At 45.7% G+C, this 25,236-nt stretch overlaps 1 protein-coding gene across 7 annotated transcripts; it reads left to right on the forward strand.

The window, feature by feature from the left end:
- Nucleotides 1-9,404: 9,404 nt before the first annotated feature.
- Nucleotides 9,405-22,370, forward strand: LOC140422476 (uncharacterized). 7 transcript variants are annotated; one of them, XM_072507491.1, is made up of 3 exons: nucleotides 9,405-9,994; nucleotides 10,177-10,271; nucleotides 17,861-22,370. In XM_072507491.1, exon 3 carries the CDS (start codon nucleotides 18,024-18,026, stop codon nucleotides 18,948-18,950), a length of 927 nt encoding a protein of 308 aa, XP_072363592.1. In that variant the 5' UTR covers nucleotides 9,405-9,994; nucleotides 10,177-10,271; nucleotides 17,861-18,023; the 3' UTR covers nucleotides 18,951-22,370. The 7 variants fall into 7 exon arrangements, with proteins under 7 accessions (XP_072363592.1, XP_072363593.1, XP_072363595.1 ...); XM_072507492.1 differs by lacking the exon at nucleotides 10,177-10,271 and having other exon boundaries at nucleotides 9,405-9,776; nucleotides 9,848-9,994; XM_072507494.1 differs by lacking the exon at nucleotides 10,177-10,271 and having other exon boundaries at nucleotides 9,405-9,776; nucleotides 9,938-9,994.
- Nucleotides 22,371-25,236: the final 2,866 nt, after the last annotated feature.

The raw sequence follows: 25,236 nt of genomic DNA on the forward strand, positions 1-25,236 counted from the left end.
GTGAGTCCCAGTCAATATTGGGGAAGTTGAAGTCTCCCATCACCACAACCCTGTTGTTTTTACTCTTTTCCAAAATCTGTCCACCTATCTGCTCCTCTATCTCCCGCTGGCTGTTGGGAGGCCTGTAGTAAACCCCCAACATTGTGACTGCACCCTTCTTATTCCTGATCTCTACCCATATAGCCTCACTGCCCTCTGAGGTGTCCTCCCGCAGTACAGCTGTGATATTCTCCCGAACCAGTAGCGCAACTCCGCCACCCCTTTTACATCCCCCTCTATCCCGCCTGAAACATCGAAATCCTGGAACGTTTAGCTGCCAATCCTGCCCTTCCCTCAACCAGGTCTCTGTAATGGAAACAACATCATAGTTCCAAGTACTAATCCAAGCTCTACTTTCATCTGCCTTACCCGTAATACTTCTTGCATTAAAACATATGCACTTCAGGCCACCAGACCCGCTGTGTTCAGCAACTTCTCCCTGTCTGCTCTGCCTCAGAGCCCCACTGTCCCTATTCCCTAGTTCTCCCTCAATGCTCTCACCTTCTGACCTATTGCTCCCGTGCCCACCCCCCTGCCATACTAGTTTAAACCCGCCTGTGTGACACTAGCAAACCTCGCGGCCAGGATATTTATGCCTCTCCAGTTTAGATGCAACCCGTCCTTCTTATATAGGTCACACCTGCCCCGGAAGAGCTCCCAGTGGTCCAGATAACGGAAACCCTCCCTCCTACACCAGCTGTTTAGCCACGTGTTTAGCTGCTCTATCTTCCTATTTCTAGCCTCACTGGCACGTGACACAGGGAGTAATCCCGAGATTACAACCCTAGAGGTCCTGTCTTTTAACTTTCTGCCTAGCTCCCTGAACTCCTGCTGCAGGTCCTCATGCCCCTTCCTGCCTATGTCGTTAGTACCAATATGTACAACGACCTCTGCCTATTTGCCCTCCCCTTCAGGATGCCCTCTACCCGTTCGGAGACATCCTGGACCCTGGCACCAAAAGAACTGTTTAATTCTATCCCTTTATCTGATTCTATACAATCCCTTATTCATAGTTTCAAATGTTGAGGCTAATCAGAGCTTGAAGCTCTCTTGCCAGAACATTATTGCACATTCTTTAAATACACAGCAATTAAGCTTTTATATTTTTACAATTAATAAAAGTCAGTTTTTTACTATATAACTACTGATTCATGATTGATTCATTAATTGTAATTCAATTGAGGACATACAACATTCCTGGTCCCAGCACTGAGGGAATGCTGCCCTATCACAACAACTTTCTGTCAAACAAACTGCTTATTACTGTACTGACTGGTAACTAATTAATACAGTAATCTATTTTTTTTTTTCTTTTAAAATAAATTCAGAGTACCCAACAATTTTTTTCTTATTAAGGGGCAAGGCGGCGGGGCAGAGCAGGCATCTGCACCACCACCTCCTGCTGGCACGGGGCCCCGGGAGGAGCCGGAGGAGATGCCATCTGTCGATGATCCAGGTGGCGGGATCAAGGCAGCCTTTGAGTCGGTTGGTGGGACCGTGTCACCCGCCACACTCAATGTGGTGGAGGATTCGGGCCCGGAGAGTGACTGTCCGAATGCTGTCAGCTGCCCAGTGTCAGGAGCGCAGGTGCACGAGATGCTCGGTAGCGGGGTGTGGGTCTCACTTGTGCCTGACACGGACCCCTTCTGGGGGCTCCCGGAATCTGGCACATCACAATTGAAGGTTCTTTTGTTTTTCTGCCTCTGTAGATAGTTCAGGCAGTGCCCTATTTGCAACCCCCCCCCCCCCCCACACTTCACCAACACTCCGACTCCCTCCCTCCCCACCACCCTCCTTTCCCCTCCCTACCCACCATCCTCCTTTTCCCCTCTCTCCCCACCAGCCCCCTTCCTTTCCCGTCTGTTGGTACAGAGGCGAGGGTATCTGGTCTCTCCAGCGCAAAGCTTAGTGCTTGTACCATTTGTTTTTTGTAGAAACGTGTTGTAAACTATTTTAATAATCAGAGTATCCACCCCCCCATCCCCCATCCCCGTACATTAGTACTGAGGGGAGGGTACCCTGTTTCTCCAACACAAAATTAGTGTTTGTACCGTTTGGCCTTGTATATATTTTTTACTGTTTTAATATAAAGATTTGGCCAATCCACCTACCTGCACATCTTTGGGTTGTGGGGGTGAAACCCACGCAGACATGGGGAGAATGTGCAAACTCCACACAGTGACCCAGGGCCAGGATCAAACCTGGGACCTCGGGTCGTGAGGCGACACTGCTAACCACTTTGTCACCATGACCTCCCAGAAATGCAAACTAAATATCTTCTAACTTCCAAACACCTATCCCTGTGATCCTTGTGAAATTTTAAACCAGGTATTTGCATCAAGGCTCAAAGAGTGTCAGCCCACTGGAGGTAAAGTCGTGAGACCAGCCAGTCAAGCAAAAAAAAAAAAATCCTCTAACCATCACCATTGACCAAATGTCAGACAGAACAAAATGCAGCCCTGGATGTAATTGTTTTTAATTTAAAGTACCCAATTCTTTTTTTTTCCAAATTGAGGGGCAATTTAGCATAGCCAATTCACCTACACTGCACATCTTTGGTTTGTGGAGGTGAGAGCCACGCAGACATGGGGAAAATGTGCAAACACCACATGGACAGTAACCAGGGGCCGGGATCGAACCACTGTGCCACCAGCCCTTGATGTAATTGAGAACAGGAACAATAACAGCAGAATCAAACCCCTTTAATCACTTGTGAACTTGTTGGTGTCTCCGCAGGGCGGATGGATCACCGAATGCCTTCGCACAGTGAGAGCAGGTGAATGGTCTGTCCCCGGTGTGAACTCTCTGGTGTATCCGCAGGTTGGATGATATACTGAATGCCTTCCCACACAAAGAGCAGGTGAATGGCTTCTCTCCTGTGTGAACACGTTGGTGCACCCTCAGGGTGGATGATTCACTGAATGCCTTCCCACACACAGAGCAGGTGAATGGCCTTTCCCCAGTGTGAACTCGCTGGTGTATATGCAGGTTGGATAAATTACTGAATCCTTTCCCACACTGAGAGCAGGTGAACGGCCTCTCCCCAGTGTGAACGTGTTGGTGTCTCAGCAGGTGGGATGACTGAGTGAATCCCTTCCCACACTGAGAGCAGGTAAATGGCTTCTCCCCAGTGTGAACTCGCTGGTGTCTTCGCAGGTCAGATAACTCAGTGAATCCCTTTCCACACACAGAGCAGGTGAACGGTCTCTCCCCAGTGTGAATACGTCGATGAATTTCCAGCTCTGATGGGGCTCTGCATCCCTTCCCACAATCCCCACATTTCCACAGTTTCTCCATGTTTTGGGTCTCTCCAGGTCAGACAATCAATTGAAGCCTCGTCCACACACAGAACACGTGTACGGACTCTCCCCGCTGTGAATGGTGTGATGATATTTATTCAGGCTGTGTAACTGGTTAAAGCTCTTTCCACAGTCAGTGCTCTGGAACACTCTCACTCGGGTGTGCGTGTCTCGGTGCTTTTCCAGTCACACGGATTGTTAAAATTTTTTGAAGCCGACAGAACAGACAAACACTTCTCCTTCTAGATTCAAAGGCTGATGATGTTGAGGTTCCAAGGAATTGAGAGACTCTTGACAGATCTACACATTTGCTTTGAGATTTCTGTCTGTAATTCCTCCTCTTCTAATATCCTGTAAAAACAATTTACAAAAGACATCACTGTCAGAACAGGATAGAAATTCAGAACAGACAATTCTAGTTTCTCTGGAACATTCTTTCCTCTCTCATTCCCCAAAAGCCGGAAATCTCCATCCCCCACACTCTCCCTCCATTCTCACTCTGCTGTATCTAATATTCACCCTCCCAATTCTCCTGAAGGTGCTGATTCAGGCTAATTGACAGATCCATTGTCACCACTTCCTGTGCAGGACACAGAGACCAGAACAATAGATTCTGCAGTCGGCCATTCGGCCCATCGAGCCTGCTCAACCATTTGAGATCAGTGGCCGATCTACCTCAGCACCATTTTCCACACTATCCCCTATATTCCTTGATATCTTAAATATCTGGAAACTTATTCATCTTTGCCCTGAAAATACTTGATAACTGAGGCTCCACAGTCCTCTGGGGGAGAGAATTCCAAAGCTTCACCACATCCTCAAGTGAGGAAATCCCTTCACTGAGGTTCCACAGTCCTCTGAGGTAGAGAATTCCATCCTCAAGTGAAGAAATCCCTCCTCATCGCAGCTTTCTCTCCATTTTCCTGCCGGTTCCCCATAACCCTCGACTCCCTCGTCAATCAGAAATCTGTCCAACTCAGCGGTGAATATATTCAGTGACCCCCAGAGACTCCACTGGTCCCTGTGGAAGAGAAATCCAGAGACGAACAACCCTCTGAGGGAAGGGATGACCGGAAATATATAACGTAGCTACAGCACAATATTACACTACTGGAAATAATAATAAATGTATTTTGGATTTATCTGGATTGTTAATTCCAGGCAATAAACATTGCAAATCAGTGAGGGAACATGTTTGGTTTGCTGTCAAGGCTCAAGGGTCTAAAATCCAATCACCTCTCTCAGATGCAGGGGTGAGCATGGGGTGAGAGGTCAGTGATTATTGTAAATTATCTGTGTGGGCAGCAGAGAAGGGAGCAGCTGTTTTTAGTTGCCTGCCCCAACTGCAGCTGGGTTAAGGCCCAAAAGTGTAGATCACTGTTTGTCTCTCACAATGCGCTATCTTTATAGGTTTATAGCCCTACTGTAAACAGAAGTAATTGCCCCACCCGTCTATCCACCTTTAGCTGCTCATTAACTATTGAGAACTTGTTCCTCCTCAGCCATTTGTTGAATGCAGTGACCTGAGCCAGGTCTCTTATTGCTCAGTATGAACCTCCTCAGGATCCGGTCCTCTGGATTTTATCACAAGTGAGGTTTCATTTCCTCAATGTGATGGCAGAACATGATGCAAAATATAGAAAAGGAATGAGGAACTTCTGTTTCGTGGACAAACGCAAGAAGGTTGGTTTATTCTTCTTGGAGCAGGAATGATTGGGGGGAGTTAATCGAAGTGTTCAATGGGCTGGATGCTCCGGTGCCCCAGTCACGTGTTTCTCGGCAGCGCGCTTATCAAGGGCGGCGGGATTCTTTCTTCCCGCTGCTGGTTGATGGGATTTCCTATTGAAGCCGTTCCGGAGAATTTGGCCAGTATCTGAGGGAGTGAATTCTCCGCCTCCCCAGTCACGTGTTTCTCGACAGTAGGGCTCTCCATTCCCGGTGCTGGCCAATGGGATTTCCCATTGTAGCCCCTCCATGCTGCCAGGAAGCCTGCGGGCGGGGATGTGCTGCCGACACAATGGAAAATCCAACCGGCGGAGAATTCACCTGGAGGTGTTTTGATGGAGTAAATAAGCAGATACTGGGCTGCATTCTCCATTCTGGAGACTAAGTGTAGAATCGGGGTGCAGTGAAGAGGAGATAAAGATTTTACAGACAGATGTAGATAGGCTCGGAGATTGGGCCAAACATTGGCGATGGAGTTTAATGTGGATAAGTGTGAGGTTATCCATTTTGGCCAAAAAAATAGAAAGGCAAATTTTATCTGAATGGAAAGCAGATTCAAAATGCATTTGGGCAGAGGAATCTGGGTGTCTTTGTTCATGAATCGCAGAAAGTCAGTATGCAGGTACAGCCTGGAATTAAAAAGGCAAATGGAATGTTAGCGTTTATTGCAAAAGGACTGGAGTAGAAAAGTATAAAATTGTTGTTTCAATTGTACAGGGTGTTTGTGGGACCACATCTGGAGTATTGTGTCCTGTATTGGTTTCCTTATTTGAGGAAGGATGTGGTGGCATTGGAGGCAATCCAGAGGAGGTTCACATGATTGATTCTGGGGATGAAAGGATTGATGCACGAGGAGAGAATAAACATTTTGGGCTTATACTCATTAGAGTTTAGAAGTATGAGAGGGGATCTGATCCAGGTGTATAAAATACTAAAAGGAATTGATAAAATAAACATAGACCAAATGTTCCCCCTTGTGGGGCAATCTAGAATGAGAGGTCACAGGTATAGTTTGAGAGGCGGTAGATTTAGAACTGAGAAGCAATCTTAGTAATTTTTGTATCCTCACTACCTACAGGTGAGGTCCCAGAGGGGCGGAGAATAGCTAATGTTGTCCCTTTGTTTAAGAATGGTAGCAAGATTAATCCAGGAAATTACGCCAGTGGTAGGGAAATTATTGGAGAGGATTTTTCAGTGCAGAATTCACTCTCATTTGGAAGCAAGTGGAGGTATTAGCGAGAGGCAGCATGGTTTTGTGAATGGCAGGTCATGTCTCACTAACTTGATTGAGTTTTTCGAGGAAGTGACAAAGATGATTGATGAAGGTAGGGCAGTGGATGTTTTCCACATGGACTTCAGTAAGACCTTTGACAAGATCCCTCATGTCAGAGTGGTACAGAAGGTGAAGTCTCCTCAGAGATAAACTGGCAAGATGGGTACAGAAATGGCTCGGTCATAGAAGGGTAGTAGTGGAAGGGTGCTTTTCTGAATGGAGGGCTATGACTAGTGGTGTCCTGCAGAGCCTTTGATGTTTGTAAATGATATTGGAGAAAAATGTAACTGGTCTGATTAGTAAGTTTGCGGATGACACAAAGTTTGGTGGAATTGCAGATAGTGATGAGGACTGTCAGAGATTACAGCAGGTATAGATCGGTTGGAGACTTGGGTGGAGAAATGGCAGATTGAGTTTAATCCAGACAAATGTCAGGTAATGCATTTTGGAAGGTCTAATACAGGTGGGAAATGTACAGTAAATGGGAGAACCCTTAAAGAGTATTGACAGGCAGCAGGATTTGGGTGTACAGGTCCACAGATCACTGAAGGTGGCAATGCAGGTGGATAAGGTAGTCATCAGCCGGGCATGGAGTATAAAAATTGGCAAGTCATGTTGCAGCTTTATAGAACCTTAGTTGCCGCACTTGGAATATAGTGTTCAATTCTGGTTGCCACATGACCAGAGGATGCGGAGTCTTTGGAGAGGGTACAAAAGAGGTTTACCAGGATGTAACCTGGTATGGAGGGCATTAGCTATGAGGAGAGGTTGGATAAACGCGGTTTGTTCTCACTGGAATGATGAAGGTTGAGGGGCGACCTAATAGAAGTCTACAAAGTTATGAGGGGGATGGACAGAAGCTTTTTCCTAGGGTGGAAGAGTCAATTACTTGGGGACTTAGGTTGAAGGCACGAGGGGCAAAGTTTAGAGGAGATGTGCGAGGAAAGCTTTTTTTTTTTTTTACAAAGAGGGTAGTGGGTGCCTGGAACTCTCTGCCGGAGGAGGTGCTGGTGGAAGCAGGTATGATACTAACGTTTAAGGGGCACCTTCACAAATACGTGAATAGGATAGGAATAGAGGGATACGGAAGTGTAAAAGGTTTTAGGTTAGACGGGCAGCATGGTCGGTGCAGGCTTGGCTTGGAGGGCCGAACGGCCTGTTCCTGTGCTGTACTTTTCTTTCTTCTTTGGACCTGCTTCTCACAGAGGGTGGTGAATTTGTGGAACTCACTGTGCATAGTGAGGTAGAGTTTGAGTCATTAAATGGTTTAAAGGAGATAGACATATTTCTGATTTTAAAAGCAGGTTTAAGGGATATGGGAACAGGTAGGGAGGTGGATTTGCGACCAGGAAGAAATCAGCCATGATCTGGTTGAATGGCGGAGCAGGCTTGAGGGGCCGAATTGCCTACTTCTGCTCTGAATTCCTATGTTCCTATATTACAGAACCATAAATAATATATCCAATCTGTACCATATAAGAACAGTAGACATATTTCTGTCCTATATTAATTTACCGTCTCCTTCAATGTCAGCCATCTCCTGGGAAAACCTGTCCTTTAATTGTGAACATTAGGAAAGAGACCATCCTTTAGCCAGACAAATAAATGTGTCAAGCTGAGGGAGCAAAGGATGTCAATGTCTTTAAGGTAGCCATGATGTGGAGATGAGGAGGAGCGTAACAGACATCTACAGACGTTGAAAGATGCCCTCGTACGAACGGGATATGGCACTCGACTCATCGATCGACAGTTCCAACGCGCCACAGCGAAAAACCGGACCGACCTCCTCAGAAGACAAACATGGGACACAACCGACAGAATACCCTTCGTCGTCCAGTACTTCCCCGGAGCGGAGAAACTACGTCATCTTCTTCACAGCCTTCAACACGTCATTGATGACGATGAACATCTTGCCAAGGTCATCCCCACACCCCCACTACTTGCCTTCAAACAACCGCGCAACCTCAAACGAACCATTGTTTGCAGCAAACTACCCAGTCTTCAGAACAGTGACCACGACACCACACAACCCTGTCATGGCAATCTCTGCAAGACGTGCCAGATCATTGACATGGATACCACTATTACACGTGAGAACACCACCCACCAGGTACGCGGTACATACTCGTGCGACTCGGCCAACGTTGTCTACCTCATACGCTGCAGGAAAGGATGTCCCGAAGCGTGGTACATTGGCGAGACCATGCAGACGCTGCGACAACGAATGAACGGACATCGCGCAACAATCACCAGGCAGGAATGTTCCCTTCCAGTCGGGGAACACTTCAGCAGTCAAGGGCATTCAGCCTCTGATCTCCGGGTAAGCGTTCTCCAAGGCGGCCTTCAGGACCCGCGACAACGCAGAATCGCCGAGCAGAAACTTATAGCCAAGTTCCGCACACATGAGTGCGGCCTCAACCGGGACCTGGGATTCATGTCGCATTACATTCATCCCCCACCATCTGGCCTGCAAAATCCTACCAACTGTCCTGGCTTGACACAATTCACACCTCTTTAACCTGGGGTTACCCCATCTCTGGATCTGTAAAGATTTAATCACCTGCTAATGCTCGCATTCCTAGCATTGTTTGGCATCTTTGAATTTGTCTATATATGTGTTTCTGGAACAGACCTCTTCATTCACCTGAGGAAGGAGCAGCGCTCCGAAAGCTAGTGACATCGAAACAAACCTGTTGGACTTTAACCTGGTGTTGTAAGACTTCGTAATGTCTTTAAGAGAGAGACCTGGACCATCCTTACCAGAATCTGCACCTTCCCTGGATTCACGTCCTTTCCCTTCAGTTGCTGCAAGTCTCCAGTTGAAGGTCAGAATGAGAAAAGAAATGGAAAAGGGGAGAAAAGAAAGTGTTTTACTCACAGATGTTGGAGACAGGACGTTTCAGTCTGTGTGAAGCTCAATCTTCATTAACACAAAGCTCGTGCTTCGATTGGCTGGAGCACCAAAGTCCTTCCGGTTGTCAGCATATTCCCATTGGTCAACATCTCAGCAGGAAGTTCAAGGGATGGGTTTTCCACTGCCCATGCGCAACTTCCCTCTCCTTCCCCGCCCCCCGCCCCCCGCCCCGGGAGCCGCGCAGTCCCAGGCCGGGGGGGGGGGGGGGTTTACCAGCCGGTTGCCTGGAAACCTTGTCTCGAGGAGGTGCAGGAAGAGGGGACACAATCGGTGGGGGCGGGGTTCCCGTGCGCGCGCGCCCGGCCTTCGCACTGGAACCCGGAGACATCAGGGCGCAGCAGAATAATTGCCATTGTGACGTCACAAAGACTGCCCAGCACATGGTCGCTCATTGGGAACAATATCACTGATCCCGCTTGCACGGAGCTTGTCCACTGTCTGCCCAGCAAAGCTGTTGCTCCTCTGTCTCTGAGTGAAGATTGAGCTCCACCCAGACTGAAACTTCCTCCTGTTTCATCATCTATGAGTAAAACACTTTCTTTTCTCCCTCTTTCTATTTCTTTTCTCATTCTGACCTTCAATTGTTTAAATCCCCAGGCCCAGATGAGATGTATCCCAGGCTGCTGTGGGAGGCAAGAGAGGAGATTGCAGAGGCTCTGACAATTTTCAAATCTTCTCTGATCACAGGAGCGGTGCCGGAGGGCTGGTGGACAGATAATGTGGTTCCATTGTTCAGGAAGTAAAGTAAGGAAAAAAAACCGAAATTACAGGCCAGTGAGCCTAACCTCACTGGTAGGGAAACTTTTGAAAAAATTCTGAGGACCAGAATTGATCTCCACTTGGGGAGGAAAGGATTAATGAAGGATAGTCAGCATGGTTTTGTCAGGGGAGATCATGTCTCACAAATTTGACGTGACGTTTTTCAGGAGCTGTAGTACAATACGGTAGTACAGATCATGTAGACTACAGGGACTTCAGTGAAGCATTTGACAAGGTCTCACATGGGAGACTGGTCAAGAAGGTAAGAGCCCATGGGATCCAGAGCAATTGGCAAATTGGATCTAGAATTGACTTGGTGGCAGGAAGCAGAGGGTGATGGTTGAAGATTGTTATTCTGACAGGAAGCCCGTGTCCAGTGGTCTTCAATATGGATCAGTGCTGGGGCCTTTGCTGTTGTAGTGTACATTAATGATCTGGATGTGAAAGGAGGAGGTATGATCAAGTAAGTTTGCAGATGATACAAAAATTGGTTGTATGATAAGTAGTGAGGAGGAAAGATTAAAGGGTGATATAGTCGGGCTGGTTAAATAGACAGAACAGTGGCAAATGGAATTTAACCCTGAAAAGTGTGAGGCAATAAGACCATAAGACAGGAGCGGAAGTAAGGCCATTCGGCCCATCAAGTCCACTCCACCATTCAATCATGGCTGATTTCAACTCCATTTACCCGCTCTCTCTCCATAGCCCTTAATTCCTCGAGAAATCAAGAATTTATCAACTTCTGTCTCAAAGACACTCAACGTCCCGGCCTCCACCGCCCTCTGTGGTAATGAATTCCACAGACCCACCACTCTCTGGCTGAAGAAATTTCTCCTCATCTCTGTTCTAAAGTGACTCCCTTTTATTCTAAGGCTGTGCCCCCGGGTCCTAGTCTCCCCTGCTAATGGAATCAACTTCCCTACGTCCACCCTATCTAAGCCATTCATTATCTTATAAGTTTCTATTAGATCTCCCCTCAACCTCCTAAACTCCAATGAATATAATCCCAGGATCCTCAGACGTTCATCGTATGTTAGGCCTACCATTCCTGGGATCATCCGTGTGAATCTCGCTGGACCCGCTCCAGTGCCAGTATGTCCTTCCTGAGGTGTGAGGCCCAAAATTGCTCACAGTATTCTAAATGGGGCCTAACTAGTGCTTTATAAAGCTTCAGAAGTACATCCCTGCTTTTATATTCCAAGCCTCTTGAGATAAATGCTTTCTTAATTACGGACTCAACCTGCAAGTTTACCTTTAGAGAATCCTGGACTAGGACTCCCAAGTCCCTTTGCACTTCAGCATTATGAATTTTGTCACCGTTTAGAAAATAGTCCATGCCTCTATTCATTTTTCCAAAGTGCAAGACCTTGTTGAATTTCATCAGCCATTTCTTGGACCACTCTCCTAAACTGTCTAAATCTTTCTGCAGCCTCCCCACCTCCTCAATACTACCTGCCCCTCCACCTATCTTTGTATCATCGGCAAACTTAGCCAGAATGCCCCCAGTCCCGTCATCTAGATCGTTAATATATAGAGAACAGCTGTGGCCCCAACACTGAACCCTGCGGGACACCACTCGTCACCGGTTGCCATTCCGAAAAAGAACCTTTTATCCCAACTCTCTGCCTTCTGCCTGACAGCCAATCGTCAATCCATGTTAGTACCTTGCCTCGAATACCATGGGCCCTTATTTTACTCAGCAGTTTCCCGTGAGGCACCTTATCAAAGGCCTTTTGGAAGTCAAGATAGATAACATCCATTGGCTCTCCTTGGTCTAACCTATTTGTTATCTCTTCAAAGAACTCTTAACAGGTTTGTCAGGCACGACCTCCCCTCACTAAATCCATGCTGACTTGTCCTAATCCGACCCTGCACTTCCAAGAATTTAGAAATCTCATCCTTAACGATGGATTCTAGAATCTTGCCAACAACCAAGGTTAGGCTAATTGGCCTATAATTTTCCATCTTTTTTCTTGTTCCCTTCTTGAACAGGGGGGTTACAACAGCGATTTTCCAATCCTCTGGGACTTTCCCGGACTCCAGTGACTTTTGAAAGATCATAACTAACGCCTCCACTATTTCTTCAGCTATCTCCTTTAGAACTCTAGGATGTAGCCCATCTGGGCCTGGAGATTTATCAATTTTTAGACCTCTTAGTTTCTCTAGCACTTTCTCCTTTGTGATGGCTACCATATTCAACTCTGCCCCCTGACTCTCCTGAATTGTTGGGATATTACTCATGTCTTCTACTGTGAAGACTGACGCAAAGTACTTATTTAGTTCCTCAGCTATTTCCTTGTCTCCCATCACTAGATTGCCAGCGTCATTTTGGAGCGGCCCAATGTCTACTTTTGCCTCCCGTTTGTTTTTAATGTATTTAAAGAAACTTTTACTATCATTCCTAATGTTACTGGCTAGCCTACCTTCATATTTGATCCTCTCTTTCCTTATTTCTCTCTTTGTTATCCTCTGTTTGTTTTTGTAGCCTTCCCAATCTTCTGACTTCCCACTACTCTTTGCCACATTATAGGCTTTCTCTTTTGCTTTGATGCATTCCCTAACTTCCTTTGTCAGCCATGGCTGCCTAATCCCCCCTCTGATAACCTTTCTTTTATATGGGATGAACATATGTACTGTGTCCTCAATTACTCCCAGAAACTCCTGCCATTGCTGTTCTACTGTTTTTCCCACTAGGCTCTGCTCCCAGTCGATTTTCGTCAGTTTCTCCCTCATGCCCCTGTAGTTACCTTTATTTAACTGTTACACCTTTACATCTGATTCTACCTTCTTTCTTTCAAATTGCAGACTGAATTCTACCATATTATGATCACTGCCTCCTAAGTGTTCCCTTACTTTAAGATATTTTATCAAGTCTGGCACATAGGAGCGAAAGCAACAGGGTAATTGTTATGGGGGACTTTAACTTTTCAAATATTGACTGGAAAGGCTATAGTTCGAGTACATTAGATGGGTCTGTTTTTGTCCAATGTGTGCAGGAGAGTTTCCTGACTATGTAGATAGGCCAACGAGAGGCGAGGCCATCTTGGATTTGGTACTGGGTAATGAACCAGGACAGGTGTTAGATTTGGAGGTAGGTGAGCACTTTGGTGATAGTGACCACAATTCGATTACGTTTACTTTAGTGATGGAAAGGGATAGGTATCTACCGCAGGGCAAGAGTTATATCTGGGGGAAAGGCAATTATGATGCGATGAGGCAAGACTTAGGATACATCGGATGGAGAGGAAAACTGCAGGGGATGGGCACAATGGAAATGTGGAGCTTGTTCAAGGAACAGCTACTGCGTGTCCTTGATAAGTATGTACCTGTCAGGCAGGGAGGAAGTGGTCGAGTGAGGGAACCGTGGTTTACTAAAGCAGTCGAAACACTTGTCAAGAGGACGAAGGAGACTTATGTAAAGATGAGACATGAAGGTTCAGTTAGGGTGCTCGAGAGTTACAAGTTAGCTAGGAAGGACCTAAAGAGAGTGCTAAGAAGAGCCAGGAGGGGACATGAGAAGTCTTTGGCAGGTAGGATCAAGGATAACCCAAAAGCTTTCTATAGATATGTCAGGAATAAAAGAATGACTAGGGTAAGAGTAGGGCCAGTCAAGGACAGTAGTGGGAAGTTGTGCTTGGAGTCCGAGGAGATAGGAGAGGTGCTAAATGAATATTTTTCATCAGTATTCACACAGGAAAAAGACAATGTTGTCGAGGAGAATACTGAGATTCAGGCTACTAGACTAGAAGGGCTTGAGGTTCATAAGGAGGAGGTGTTAGCAATTCTGGAAAATGTGAAAATAGATAAGTCACCTGGGCCGGATGGGATTTATCCTAGGATTCTCTGGGAAGCTAGGGAGGAGATTGCTGAGCCTTTGGCCTTGATCTTTAAGTCATCTTTGTCTACAGGAATAGTGCCAGAAGACTGGAGGATAGCAAATGTTGTCCCCTTGTTCAAGAAGGGGAGTAGAGATAACCCTGGTAACTATAGACCAGTGAGCCTTACTTCTGTTGTGGGAAAAATCTTGGAAAGGTTTATAAGAGATAGGATGTATAATCATCTGGAAAGGAATAATTTGATTAGAGATAGTCAACACGGTTTTGTGAAGGGTAGGTCGTGCCTCACAAACCTTATGGAGTTCTTTGAGAAGGTGACCAAACAGGTGGATGAGGGTAAAGCAGTTGATGTGGTGTATATGGATTTCAGTAAAGCGTTTGATAAGGTTCCCCACAGTAGGCTACTGCAGAAAATACGGAGGCATGGGATTCAGGGTGATTTAGCAGTTTGGATCAGAAATTGGCTAGCTGGAAGAAGACAAAGGGTGGTGGTTGATGGGAAATGTTCAGACTGGAGTCCAGTTACTAGTGATGTACCACAAGGATCTGTTTTGGGGCCACTGCTGTTTGTCATTTTTATAAATGACCTGGAGGAGGGCATAGAAGGATGGATGAGTAAATTTGCAGATGACACTAAAGTCGGTGGAGTTGTGGACAGTGTGGAAGGATGTTACAAGTTACAGAGGGACATAGATAATCTGCAGAGCTGGGCTGAGAGGTGGCAAATGGAGTTTAATGCAGAAAAGTGTGAGGTGATTCAATTTGGAAGGAATAACAGGAAGACAGAGTACTGGGCTAATGGTAAGATTCTTGGCAGTGTGGATGAGCAGAGAGATCTCGGTGTCCATGTACATAGATCCCTGAAAGTTGCCACCCAGGTTGAGAAGGTTGTTAAGAAGGCGTACGGTGTGTTAGCTTTTATTGGTAGAGGGACTGAGTTTAGGAGCCATGAGGTCATGTTGCAGCTTTACAACACTCTGGTGCGGCTGCATTTGGAGTATTGCATGTAATTCTGGTCGCCGCATTAAAGGAAGGATGTGGAAGCATTGGAAAGGGTGCAGAGGAGATTTACCAGAATGTTGCCTGGTATGGAGGGAAGATCTTATGAGGAAAGGCTGAGGGATTTGAGGCTGTTTTCGTTCGAGAGAAGAAGGTTAAGAGGTGACTTAATTGAGGCATACAAGATGATCAGAGGATTGGATAGGGTGGACAGTGAGAGCCTTTTTCCTCGGATGGTGATGTCTAGCACGAGGGGACATAGCTTTAAATTGAGGGGAGATAGATATAAGACAGATGTCAGAGGTAGGTTCTTTACTCAGAGAGTAGGTGGGGCGTGGAATTCCCTGCCTGCAACAGTAGTGGACTCGCCAACACGAAGGACATTCAAATGGTCATTGGATAGACACATGGACAATAAGGGAATAGTGTAGATGGGCTTTAGAGTGGTTTCACAGGTCGGCGCAACATCGAGGGCCGAAGGGCCTGTACTGCGCTGTAATGTTCTATAGGTTCTATTACATAACACTAAGTCCAGAATGGCCTGTTCCCTCGTGGGCTCCATCACAAGCTGTTCCAAAAAGCCCTCCTGTAAACAGTCAATGAATTCCCTTTCTTTGGGTCCACTGGCAACATTATTTACCCAGTCAACCTGCATATTGAAGTCCCCCACGATCACTGTGACCTTGCCTTTCGACATGCCCTTTCTATTTTGTGGTGCATTTTGTGCCCCTGGTCCTGACCACTGTTAGGAGGCCTGTACATAACTCCCATTATGGTTTTTTTGCCTTTGTGGTTCCTCAACTCTACCCACACAGACTCCACATCATCTGACCCTATGTTGTTTAGTGCTATTGATTGAATTTCATTCCTAATTAACAAGGCAACCCCGCCCCCTCTGCCCACCTCTCTGTCTTTTCGATAGGTTGTGAATCCCTGGATGTTTAAATGCCAGTCCTGAACCCCCTGCAACCACGTCTCTGTGATGCCTACCACATCATAACTGCCAGTCACAATCTGGGCCACAAGCTCATCTACCTTGTTCCGTACACTGCGCGCATTTAAATACATTTTGGGAGGATGAAACGGCAAGGGAATATAAAAGAATGGAAGGACCCTAGGAAGTACAGAGGGTCAGAGGGACCTTGATGTGCCTGTCCATAGATCCCTGAAGTCAGAAGGAAAGGTAGATAAGGTGGTGAAGAAGGGATATGAGATACTTCTATTAGCTGAAGTATAGCATTTAAGAGCACAGAGGTTACGATGGAGCTATATAAAGCACTCGTTAAGCCATAGCTGGAGTACTGAGTGCAGTTCTGGTTACCACACTAGAGGAAGGATGGAGAGGATGCAGAGGAGATTCATAAGCATGTTGCCGGGGCGTTTCAGCGATGAAGAGACCCTGGTTAGGAGTTTCCTGGGAGCAGAGGAGGCTGGGGGATATGTGGTTTGGGCGACACAGTAGCACAGGTTTATGAAGGACATAGCTAGAGTAGATAGGAAGAAAGCTTTCCCCTTAGTTGTCAGGTCAGTAAACAGTGGGCATAAATTTAAGCTAAAGGGCAGGGGATTGAAAGGGATTTTGAGGAAAAGCATTTTACCAGAGGGTGGTGGGAATCTGGAACTCGCTGCCTGAAAGTGTGGCAGAGGCGGGAACCCTCATAACATTGAAGAAGCATTGAGATGAGCAATTGATAGGCCAAGGCAATGGTCCAAGTGATTGGGATTCATACGTGCTTGATAGCTGGTGCAGAAATGATGGGCCAAAGGGCTTCTTGCTCTGCTGTAAAACTCTCTGTTTTCATCGAATCCCTACAGTGCAGAAAGAGGCAATTGGGCCCATCGAGTCTGCACCAACCCTCCAAAAGAGCACCTCACCGAGGCCCAAGCCCCCACCCTATCCCCATAACCCCAGCTCATGTTTTTGGACACTAAGGGGCAATTTAGCATGGCTAATCCACCTAATCTGCACATCTTTGGAATGTGGGAGGAAACACGAGCTCCTGGAGGAAACCCACGCAGACACGGGGATAAAGTGCAAACTCCACACAGACAATCACCCAAGGCTGGAATTGAACCTGGCTCCCTCATGCTGTGAGGCAGTAGTGCAAACCACTGTGTCTCACCGTGTGTTATATGCTACAGATTAGATATATTACTGATGGTTCTGAAATAAAATACATTAATTATTCTTGTCTAGTACTGTAGCTACATTATATATTTCCAGTCAGATTTATAACCGACGAGGGCAGCACGGTGGCGCAGTGGTAGCACTGTAGTCTCACGACGCTGAGGTCCAGGTTCGATCCCGGCTCTGGGACACTGTCCCTGTGTAGTTTGCACACTCTCCCCGTGTTTGCGTGGGTTTCACCCCCACAACCCAAAGATGTGCAAGGTAGGTGGATTGAACACGCTAAATTGCCCCTTAATTGGAAAAAATGGATTGGGTAGTCTAAATTTTAAAAAAGAAAAAAAAAGATTTATAACAGAAGAGAAGGAGTCCATTGGACATTTTGCGTCGAGGCCAACTCCTTGAGCAATTCTGTCAGTGTCGAGTGGATCCCATTCTGTAACCCTGCAGCACCCATCCAATTTCATTTAGAAATTACTAATCATCTCTGCTTGACTCCCCTCAGAGTCAGCAAGTTCAAGGACATGATCAGTCACAACCCCCTGTATCTTAACCAACTGGAACAGTCCTAAACATCAAAACATTTTTAGTCCAGTAATATTGACATATATCTGCCTGTCAGCCTGCATGAAGATTTTCAGGTCTCCGTGTCCAGGACAGGAAGCAGTGAGCGGGGATCTGTCAATCAGCCTGAATCAGCACCTTCAGGAGAATTGGGAGGGTGAATATTAGATACAGCAGAGTGAGAATGCAGGGTGAGTGTGTGGGATGGAGATTTACAGATTTGGGAAATGAGAGAGGAAAGAATGTTCCATAGAGACTAGAATTGTCTGTTCTGAATTTCTATCCTGTACTGACAGAGATGATTTTTGTAAACTCCTTTTACAGGATATTAGAAGTGTTCCAGAGCACTGACTGTGGAAAGAGCTTTAACCAGTTACACAGCCTGAAAGAACATCGCACCATTTACAGCGGGGAGAGAAAGTACCCGTATCCTGTGTGAGACTTTAACTGATTTTCCGACCTGGAGAGACACCAGGACACCAGCAACATGGAGAAACGGTGGAAATGTAGGGACTGTGGGAAGGGATTTAGGTTCCCATCTGTGCTTGAAACCCATCGACACAGTCACACTGGGGAGAGGCCATTCACCTGCTCTGTGTGTGGGAAGGGTTTCACTCAGTTATTTCACCTGCAGAGACACAATTTCACTCACACCAATGAGAGACCCTTTAAATGCTCTGACTGTGGGAGTGGCTTCAAAAGCTCTCAAGAACTGATGTCCCACCAACGAATTCACACTGGGGAGAGGCCGTTCAGCTGCTCTCAGTGTGGAAAGGGATTCGCTCACTTATCTAACCTGCGGAGACACAGTGTCACTCACACCAATGAGAGACCCTTTAAATGCTCTGACTGTGGGGGTGGCTTCAAAAGCTCTCGAGAACTGATGTCTCACCAGCGAGTTCACACTGGGGAGAGACCGTTCACCTGCTCTCAATGTGGGAACGGATTCTCTCAGTTATCCACCCTGCAGAGACACCAGCAAGTTCACACTGGGGAGAGGCCATTCACCTGCTCTGACTGTGGGAAGGGATTCTCTCGGCTATCCATCCTGCAGACACACCAGCAAGTCCACAGTGGGGAGCAGTCATTCACATGCTCTGATTGTGGGAAGGGATACACTCAGTTATCTGGCCTGCTGGCGCACCAGCGTTTTCACACTGTGGAGAGGCCACTCACCTGCCCAGACTGTGGGAAAGGATTCACTCTGTTATCCACCCTGCAGAAACATCAACAAGTTCATACTGGGGAGAAGCCATTCGCCTGCTCTCAGTGTGGGAAGGGATTCAGTCATCCAGCCCACCTACGGAGTCACCAACGTGTTCACACTGGGGAGAGACCTTTCATCTGCTCTCAATGTGGGAAAGGATTTTGTGTTTCATCGCACCTGCTGAGACATCAACAAATTCACAAGTGAACAAGGGGTTGGATTCTGCTGTTAATATTTCTGCTCTTAATTACAGCCAGGACTGCATTATGGTCATTCTGTCAGTTGGTCAACGGGGAGGGTTGGAGGGTTTCTTTCTGCTGGACTGGCCGGTCTCATGACTTTGCCTCCAGTGGGCTGATGCTCTTTGAGCTTTGTTGTGAATACCTGGTTCCAAGTTTCACGAGGACCAGAGTGATAGGGTATTTGGACGTTGGAAGATATTTTGTTCCCATTTCTGTTTGGAACCCCCAAAGCATGCTATATTGCCACGAAGATGGGCTATGGTGGTTAATTAGTTATTTTGTTTAATTTTTCGGGTGTTTCTCACAAGGAAACTGTCAAGGTATGAGGGGCAAATTGTCTGTGGCAGATTGTGAACTTACAATAAAAAGTGTGACAATAGATAGACAATTGCTAGCATTTAAAATATTATTACATATTTACATCAAATATAAATTCCTTTAAGAAACAAAACTCCAACAGGAAACGTGAAGGAACCGTGGCAAGCAAAGTTTAAGATTCCCATTAGTTCAAAGGAAGAGGTTCATAAAGTGGGTAAGAGCATAGTAAGGCTGAGGATTGGGGACTTGTTTAGAATTCAGAAAAGGAGGTCCAAGAAACTGATGATGAGAAATTAGAATATGAGAGCAAACTCCGAATAGTCAACATGGAGTTAGGAATAGGAAATCATGTTTGAGCAACCTTTTGTAGTTTTTGAGGATGTTACTAACAGAATTGATAAAGGGGAGTCTGTGGACGAAGTACACTTGGATTTTCAGAAGGTTTTGATAAACACCCCCAGGAGGTTAGTTAGCAAAAGGAAAGCACATGGGATAGGAGGTAATATACTGGTGATGCAGTGGTTAGCCCTGCTGCCTACGAAGCTGGGGACCCGGGTTCGATCCTGACCCCAGGTAACTGTCCATGTGGAGTTTGCACATTCTCCCCGTGTCTGCGTGGGTTAGGTGAATTGACCATGATAAATTGCCCTTAGTGACCAAAAAGGTGAGATGGGGTTATTGTGTTACGGGGATAGGGTGTAAGTGAGGCCTTAAGTGGGTCGGTGAAGACTCAATGGGCCAAATGGCCTCCTTCTGCATTGTATGTTCTATGTTCTAAACCCCCACAACCCAAAGATGTGCAGGGTAGGTGGATTGGTCACGCTAAATTGCCCCTTAATTGGGAAAAATAATTGGGTACTCTAAATGTAATTTTTGTTTTTAAAAAATGTCAATTTAGATTCTCTGCCATTTCTCTATTCCCCCTACTATGGCGAGAAACATAAAAAAAGACTGGTAAAGCTCCTATAGGAATGTGAAAAGGGGGGGAAACGATTCGCAAAGACCAATGTGGGTCCATTCCAGGCAGAATCAGGAGAGTTTATAATGAGGAATAAGGAAATAGCTGAGAACTTGGAAATATTACATTGACTCTCCACATCCAAATCATTGTATAAACTGTGAACAGCTGGGGCCGAAGTACTGATCCTTGTGATACCCCACTAGTCACAACCTGTGAGAATGACCCATTTATTTCTGCTCTCTGTATTCTGCTGTTAGCCAATTCTCAATCCATGCCAGTATATTACCTCCTATCCCATGTGTTTTCATTTTGCTGACTAACCTCCTGTGGGATGTTTATCATAAACCTTCTGAAAATCCAAGTGTGCCACATCCACGGACTCCCCTTTATCAATTCTGTTTATAACATCCTCAAAAACTCCAAAAGGTTCGTCAAACATGATTTCCTATTCCTAAATCCATGTTCTATTTTCCCAATACTGATGTCAGGCTAACAGGTCTGTAGTTCACCATTTTCTCTCTCCCTCCCTTCCTGAATATAGGGCTGACATTTACCACCTTCCAATCTGCAGGAGCCATTCCAGAATCTATAGAATTGTGGAAGATGATCACCAATGTATCCACTATCTCTATAGCAACCTCTTTCAACACTCTGGGATGTAGAATATCAGGTCCTAGGGCTTGTCAACTTTCAGCCCCATTAATTTCTCCAATACAGCCTTCTTACTAATACTTATTTCCTTCACAATTTATCGTTCTCCCATGTCCCTTGGATCGCTAACTCCGAGAGATTTCTTGTATCTTCCTCAGTGAAGACGGACACAGAGTAATCATTTAGATTCTCTGCCATTTCTCTATTCCCACTACTATAAATTCTCCTGTCTCTCCCTGTAATGGACCCACATTTGTCTTAGCCAAATATTTCCTTTTTACGTACCTATAGAAGCTTTTACAATGCACACAAAACCACTACTGTTTGCAACTCTTACCAATGTTTGCTGCCCTCTGCTGTTTCTTAGCTCCACCTAAACAGTTTCCACATATTGTATTCCTGTTCTGAGATCCTCCCTTACTAATGTACTGACGCCACCCCTTGTTTTCGGCGCAGCATCACCTCTTTTTCCTTTTTGCCGCAGTATTAGCAAACGTAACGATCAGGCCTTCAGTCCCTTCATCAAAATCATTTATATAAATTTTGAAAGTTAAGGTCCCAGCACTGATCCCTGTGACACACCACTCGTTACATCTTGCCAACCAGAAAATGACCTATTTATGCCTACTCTCTGTTTTCTGGTAGCTCGCCAATCATTCGCTGTGAAAGACAGTTCTGGGTTAAAGCCTGCAGATTGGGAAAAGAAAAGAACGGAAACCTTGGGAATGAATAATCACTTTGGACTGGTTCTGAGACAATTAAGTTTCGACTTCTGGGGTAGAGTGGAGAATAATTGTAGAGTGGAATTTTAGATTGTGTAAAAGGGAAAAGTTATATTTTATACTTTAATGTGTAGGTTTCCTTCAAAAATAGTGATTAGTTAATGTTGCTTCTATTTTGTTTGTGCAGCAAAATCATCAAGAAGTCTTGTCATGTGATCCTTTAAATTGTTGACTGGGAATTAGATTTTTTAATATTGGTTACTAATCATCTGAGATCCGAATCCACAATTTTGACTTCCCATTTGAGCCTCTGGCACCTTTCTGTCTCTCTATTGCTCACATCAGTGACAGTCAGGCGACGGAGCTGAGGACTAATTTAGCTGGGGCCTGCGCTCCAGTTGGGAAATTGTCACGGGTGTGACACTAATAAAGAGACAGGAAAGTGCTGGAGGACTGACTGGAAAATGGACCCCCAACCAATCGGGGTTCGGCGGTGGGGTAACTGGAGCTGATGGGGCTGTGACCCCCAGGTTCTGTGCCCCTGTGTCCAATGTGGGGAGTCACGGGAGCAGGGTACAGGGGAGCTGAAGAGAAACATTTGGGTCTCGAACTTTGTGAACGTGTTTTTATTCTGGTTATTCTTTTACTCTGGTTGCCTTTGATCCTCAAGTCATTTTCTGATTTCTTTAAACCCATGTTCTGTTTTATTAATAAACTTGTTTCATTAAAAATATTTGGGATTTTTGGGGTCTTTTTCTGATTAAATTCATTCACTTTGGGGAATGTGGGTGAGAGGGGTTGGCAGACTCTTTACCAGAGAGTGAGCCCCTCTAAGGTAATTAGCAAAGGAGCCAGAGGGGCGGAGGAGACCTTTTCTTTTGACACACAATGTTTAAAAATGCGATTCAGGGATGAACTAATTGATGCAGGCTGTTTTAGGAAGTAACAAGGAATGTCAATAAAGAGGAACCTGGAGATGTGGTCTGTTTAGATGTTTAGAAGGTATTGTCCAAGATTGCTGCACAAAATAGGAGCTCATGGTGTGGGGGTAATATATCAGCAGCGATAGAGGATCGGTTAGCTCACAGGAAGCAGAGTGTAGGTATAAATGGGTCATTTCTGGGTTGGTAAGGTGTGACAAGTGGAGTATCACAAGGATCAGTGCTAGGCCCTCAACTATTTACAATCTGTATTAATGAGTTGGATGATGGGATTAAAGGATGGCGGCTAAATTTTCTGATGACGCAAAGATAGTTCGGAAAGTAATTTGTGAAGTGGACAAATGTTGCTAACTTTTGGTTAGCTCTTAATTTTGTTCTGTTTAATCACGTTTGCTCAAGAGTCGCCAGGTATCTTTCGACACCGGTACAAGGTTCAGAACCGAATACTGATCAATGATTCGACACACCAGTTAGTAAGTTCAAAAGCAATGCTCATTTATTTACACACAGTCAAATCTACTCATGCATAAACTCTACAAACTAAATGACCACTATTACTAAAGCCTATACTTAACTTCGGGCGCCCACTCAGTCAGAGGAATAATGGCCGTTGCTCGGTTCTGAGGTTGCTGGGTTGAGCTGTTTACAGAGTAGCAACTAGGAGCGTCTATCTCGTATCGTGCGTTGACTTGGGACTTACTTGGCCTGGTGCAGCTGCTAGGCAGGTCTCTCTCTTCAGTGAGAGCCGAAGCCAAAAGAGGGCGTTTCTCCCTTGGGGGATACCTTTTATACGGAAAAGGGCTTTGCGCGCTTTTGGGCAGGCCTTGAACTTGGCCTCAACTAATTGGGTCTTTCCCAATCATCTGTATCGACTTTCCTCCAATAGAGGGGTGGTTCCCTGATCGCTGGGCGTGTCCTGGTGACTGTCAATCTGCTTTGTCTTAGCTTCTTCTGGCGCCGGGGAGTCTGCCTTAACATTGTGTATCTAAATGTTTCCCTTTTGTCCCCGGAGATGGCTCATTAGTATGTAGATTGTTTGGTAGTTTCTGTCCTGTCTGAGAGCTTATGGTTCTAATCAACAGACAGAGCTTGCACCTGCTTGTTTCTTAGCATTGCCCAATTTTCCCTGCATTCTTTGCAGGTGTCCATTTTGTAATCGGGATGTGGCCATCTCAGATGGCTACACACCCTCCTTGTGATCCTCACCGCGAAGGATCACATTACTATGGTGTCTTCATCCTCTGATCACTGGGGCACCCATGCTTAGGCTCTACACTGTCCTATGCAACACAATTTTACCTAAACCATTTAAAATAAATTCATTATCATAAAATTCTACGGGGCGCTATGACATTAATACATGCATTACAGAAAAAACAAAACTGGAACCTCTAACTATTCTCAATAAACTATCCTCATTCAAACAATCCAAAAATACAGAAACAATCTATACATCTTAAACTGTACAAAAATAGCAGCACACAAATTTCTCTGGCCTGGCAGTCGGACACAGAGGTTTACATCTCTTTATTCCAGAGAATCCATCAAACAAATGGATGCTCTTTAATCCGTCCCAATGGGTTCCAGGGTCTGGTGAAATCCGAAAATGGGGGACCTAAATCTATACCGGGTGCGAGAGCGATATGCTCTCTTTCGCCATTTTTTGACTCTAAACGTTTGCACGACACTGCAAAGTATCGCCAGCACTAAGAGTGCTTCGACTACATATGAGAGTGAGTACCAGGTGATAAACTTATCACACCAGTCGGGGTACTGCTAGCAGTTGCTGGGCTAGTTATCTCGGGGTTCCGTGTATTACAGGGGTGAGAGTCATTTATGGTTTGTGTGGTCGGGGTCAGGGGGATAGTGTCCGGGCGCAACTGAAGGGATCCCGTTAAGATCCATGTGAACACGAAGGCTGTCTTCATCTTTGTCGGACTTCTTTGTCTTCCACTGGGGTTCCTGAGGTTCTGGAGTTCTGTGAACACAAGCATAATTTCTGTTATTATCTTGCTTAAGATCTCGTATGTTGGTCTGTCTGTCCTTTATTGCCAATTTCCCTTACTAATTGGTCACCATCTGTGACTCCCTCATTTTTTTTTTAAACCGAATATTTGGACTAGACATTTAAGAAAAATACTGTCGTACTGCGAGCCGCCTCGCAGCCTGTGTGATTTACCATCCCAATGTTTGAGGATGTAAATAGCATACGGAAGCAACCTAAGGGTTGCCAAAACCAAACAAAATAATTTTGAACGTAACAAGCCAAAATGGGTGCGTATGGGCCGCGGCAGGTAAGAAATGTGTGGAATCCCCGGGTAGGACGGTGATCAATGCCATATGTGCTCTACCCGAGCACAGCTGACCAGAGGGGGGTCCTCAGGCAGGGCGGGGACCAGTGCCGTTTCTCCACTGCCTGAGCAACCGGCAAGAACGGGTAAGAATGTGGTCGTCGTAGGGGGCTGCCTCTCGAATTAGGAGAGCAACTATGAGTTGTGTTCTGTAGACATACTAGTTCCTCTGAACTATTGGCTGGGACAAACTTGTACCTTTAACAAGGTTCTGGTGACAAACTAGTTCCTCTAACAGCCATTGGGCGTCAAAGAGGGTGGTGACGTGGGGCCATGAAAACTTTCCGAATTTACACACAACACTTAA

The sequence above is a fragment of the Scyliorhinus torazame genome, chromosome 5 (genome assembly GCF_047496885.1).
Source record: "Scyliorhinus torazame isolate Kashiwa2021f chromosome 5, sScyTor2.1, whole genome shotgun sequence".
Taxonomy (NCBI): domain Eukaryota; kingdom Metazoa; phylum Chordata; class Chondrichthyes; order Carcharhiniformes; family Scyliorhinidae; genus Scyliorhinus; species Scyliorhinus torazame.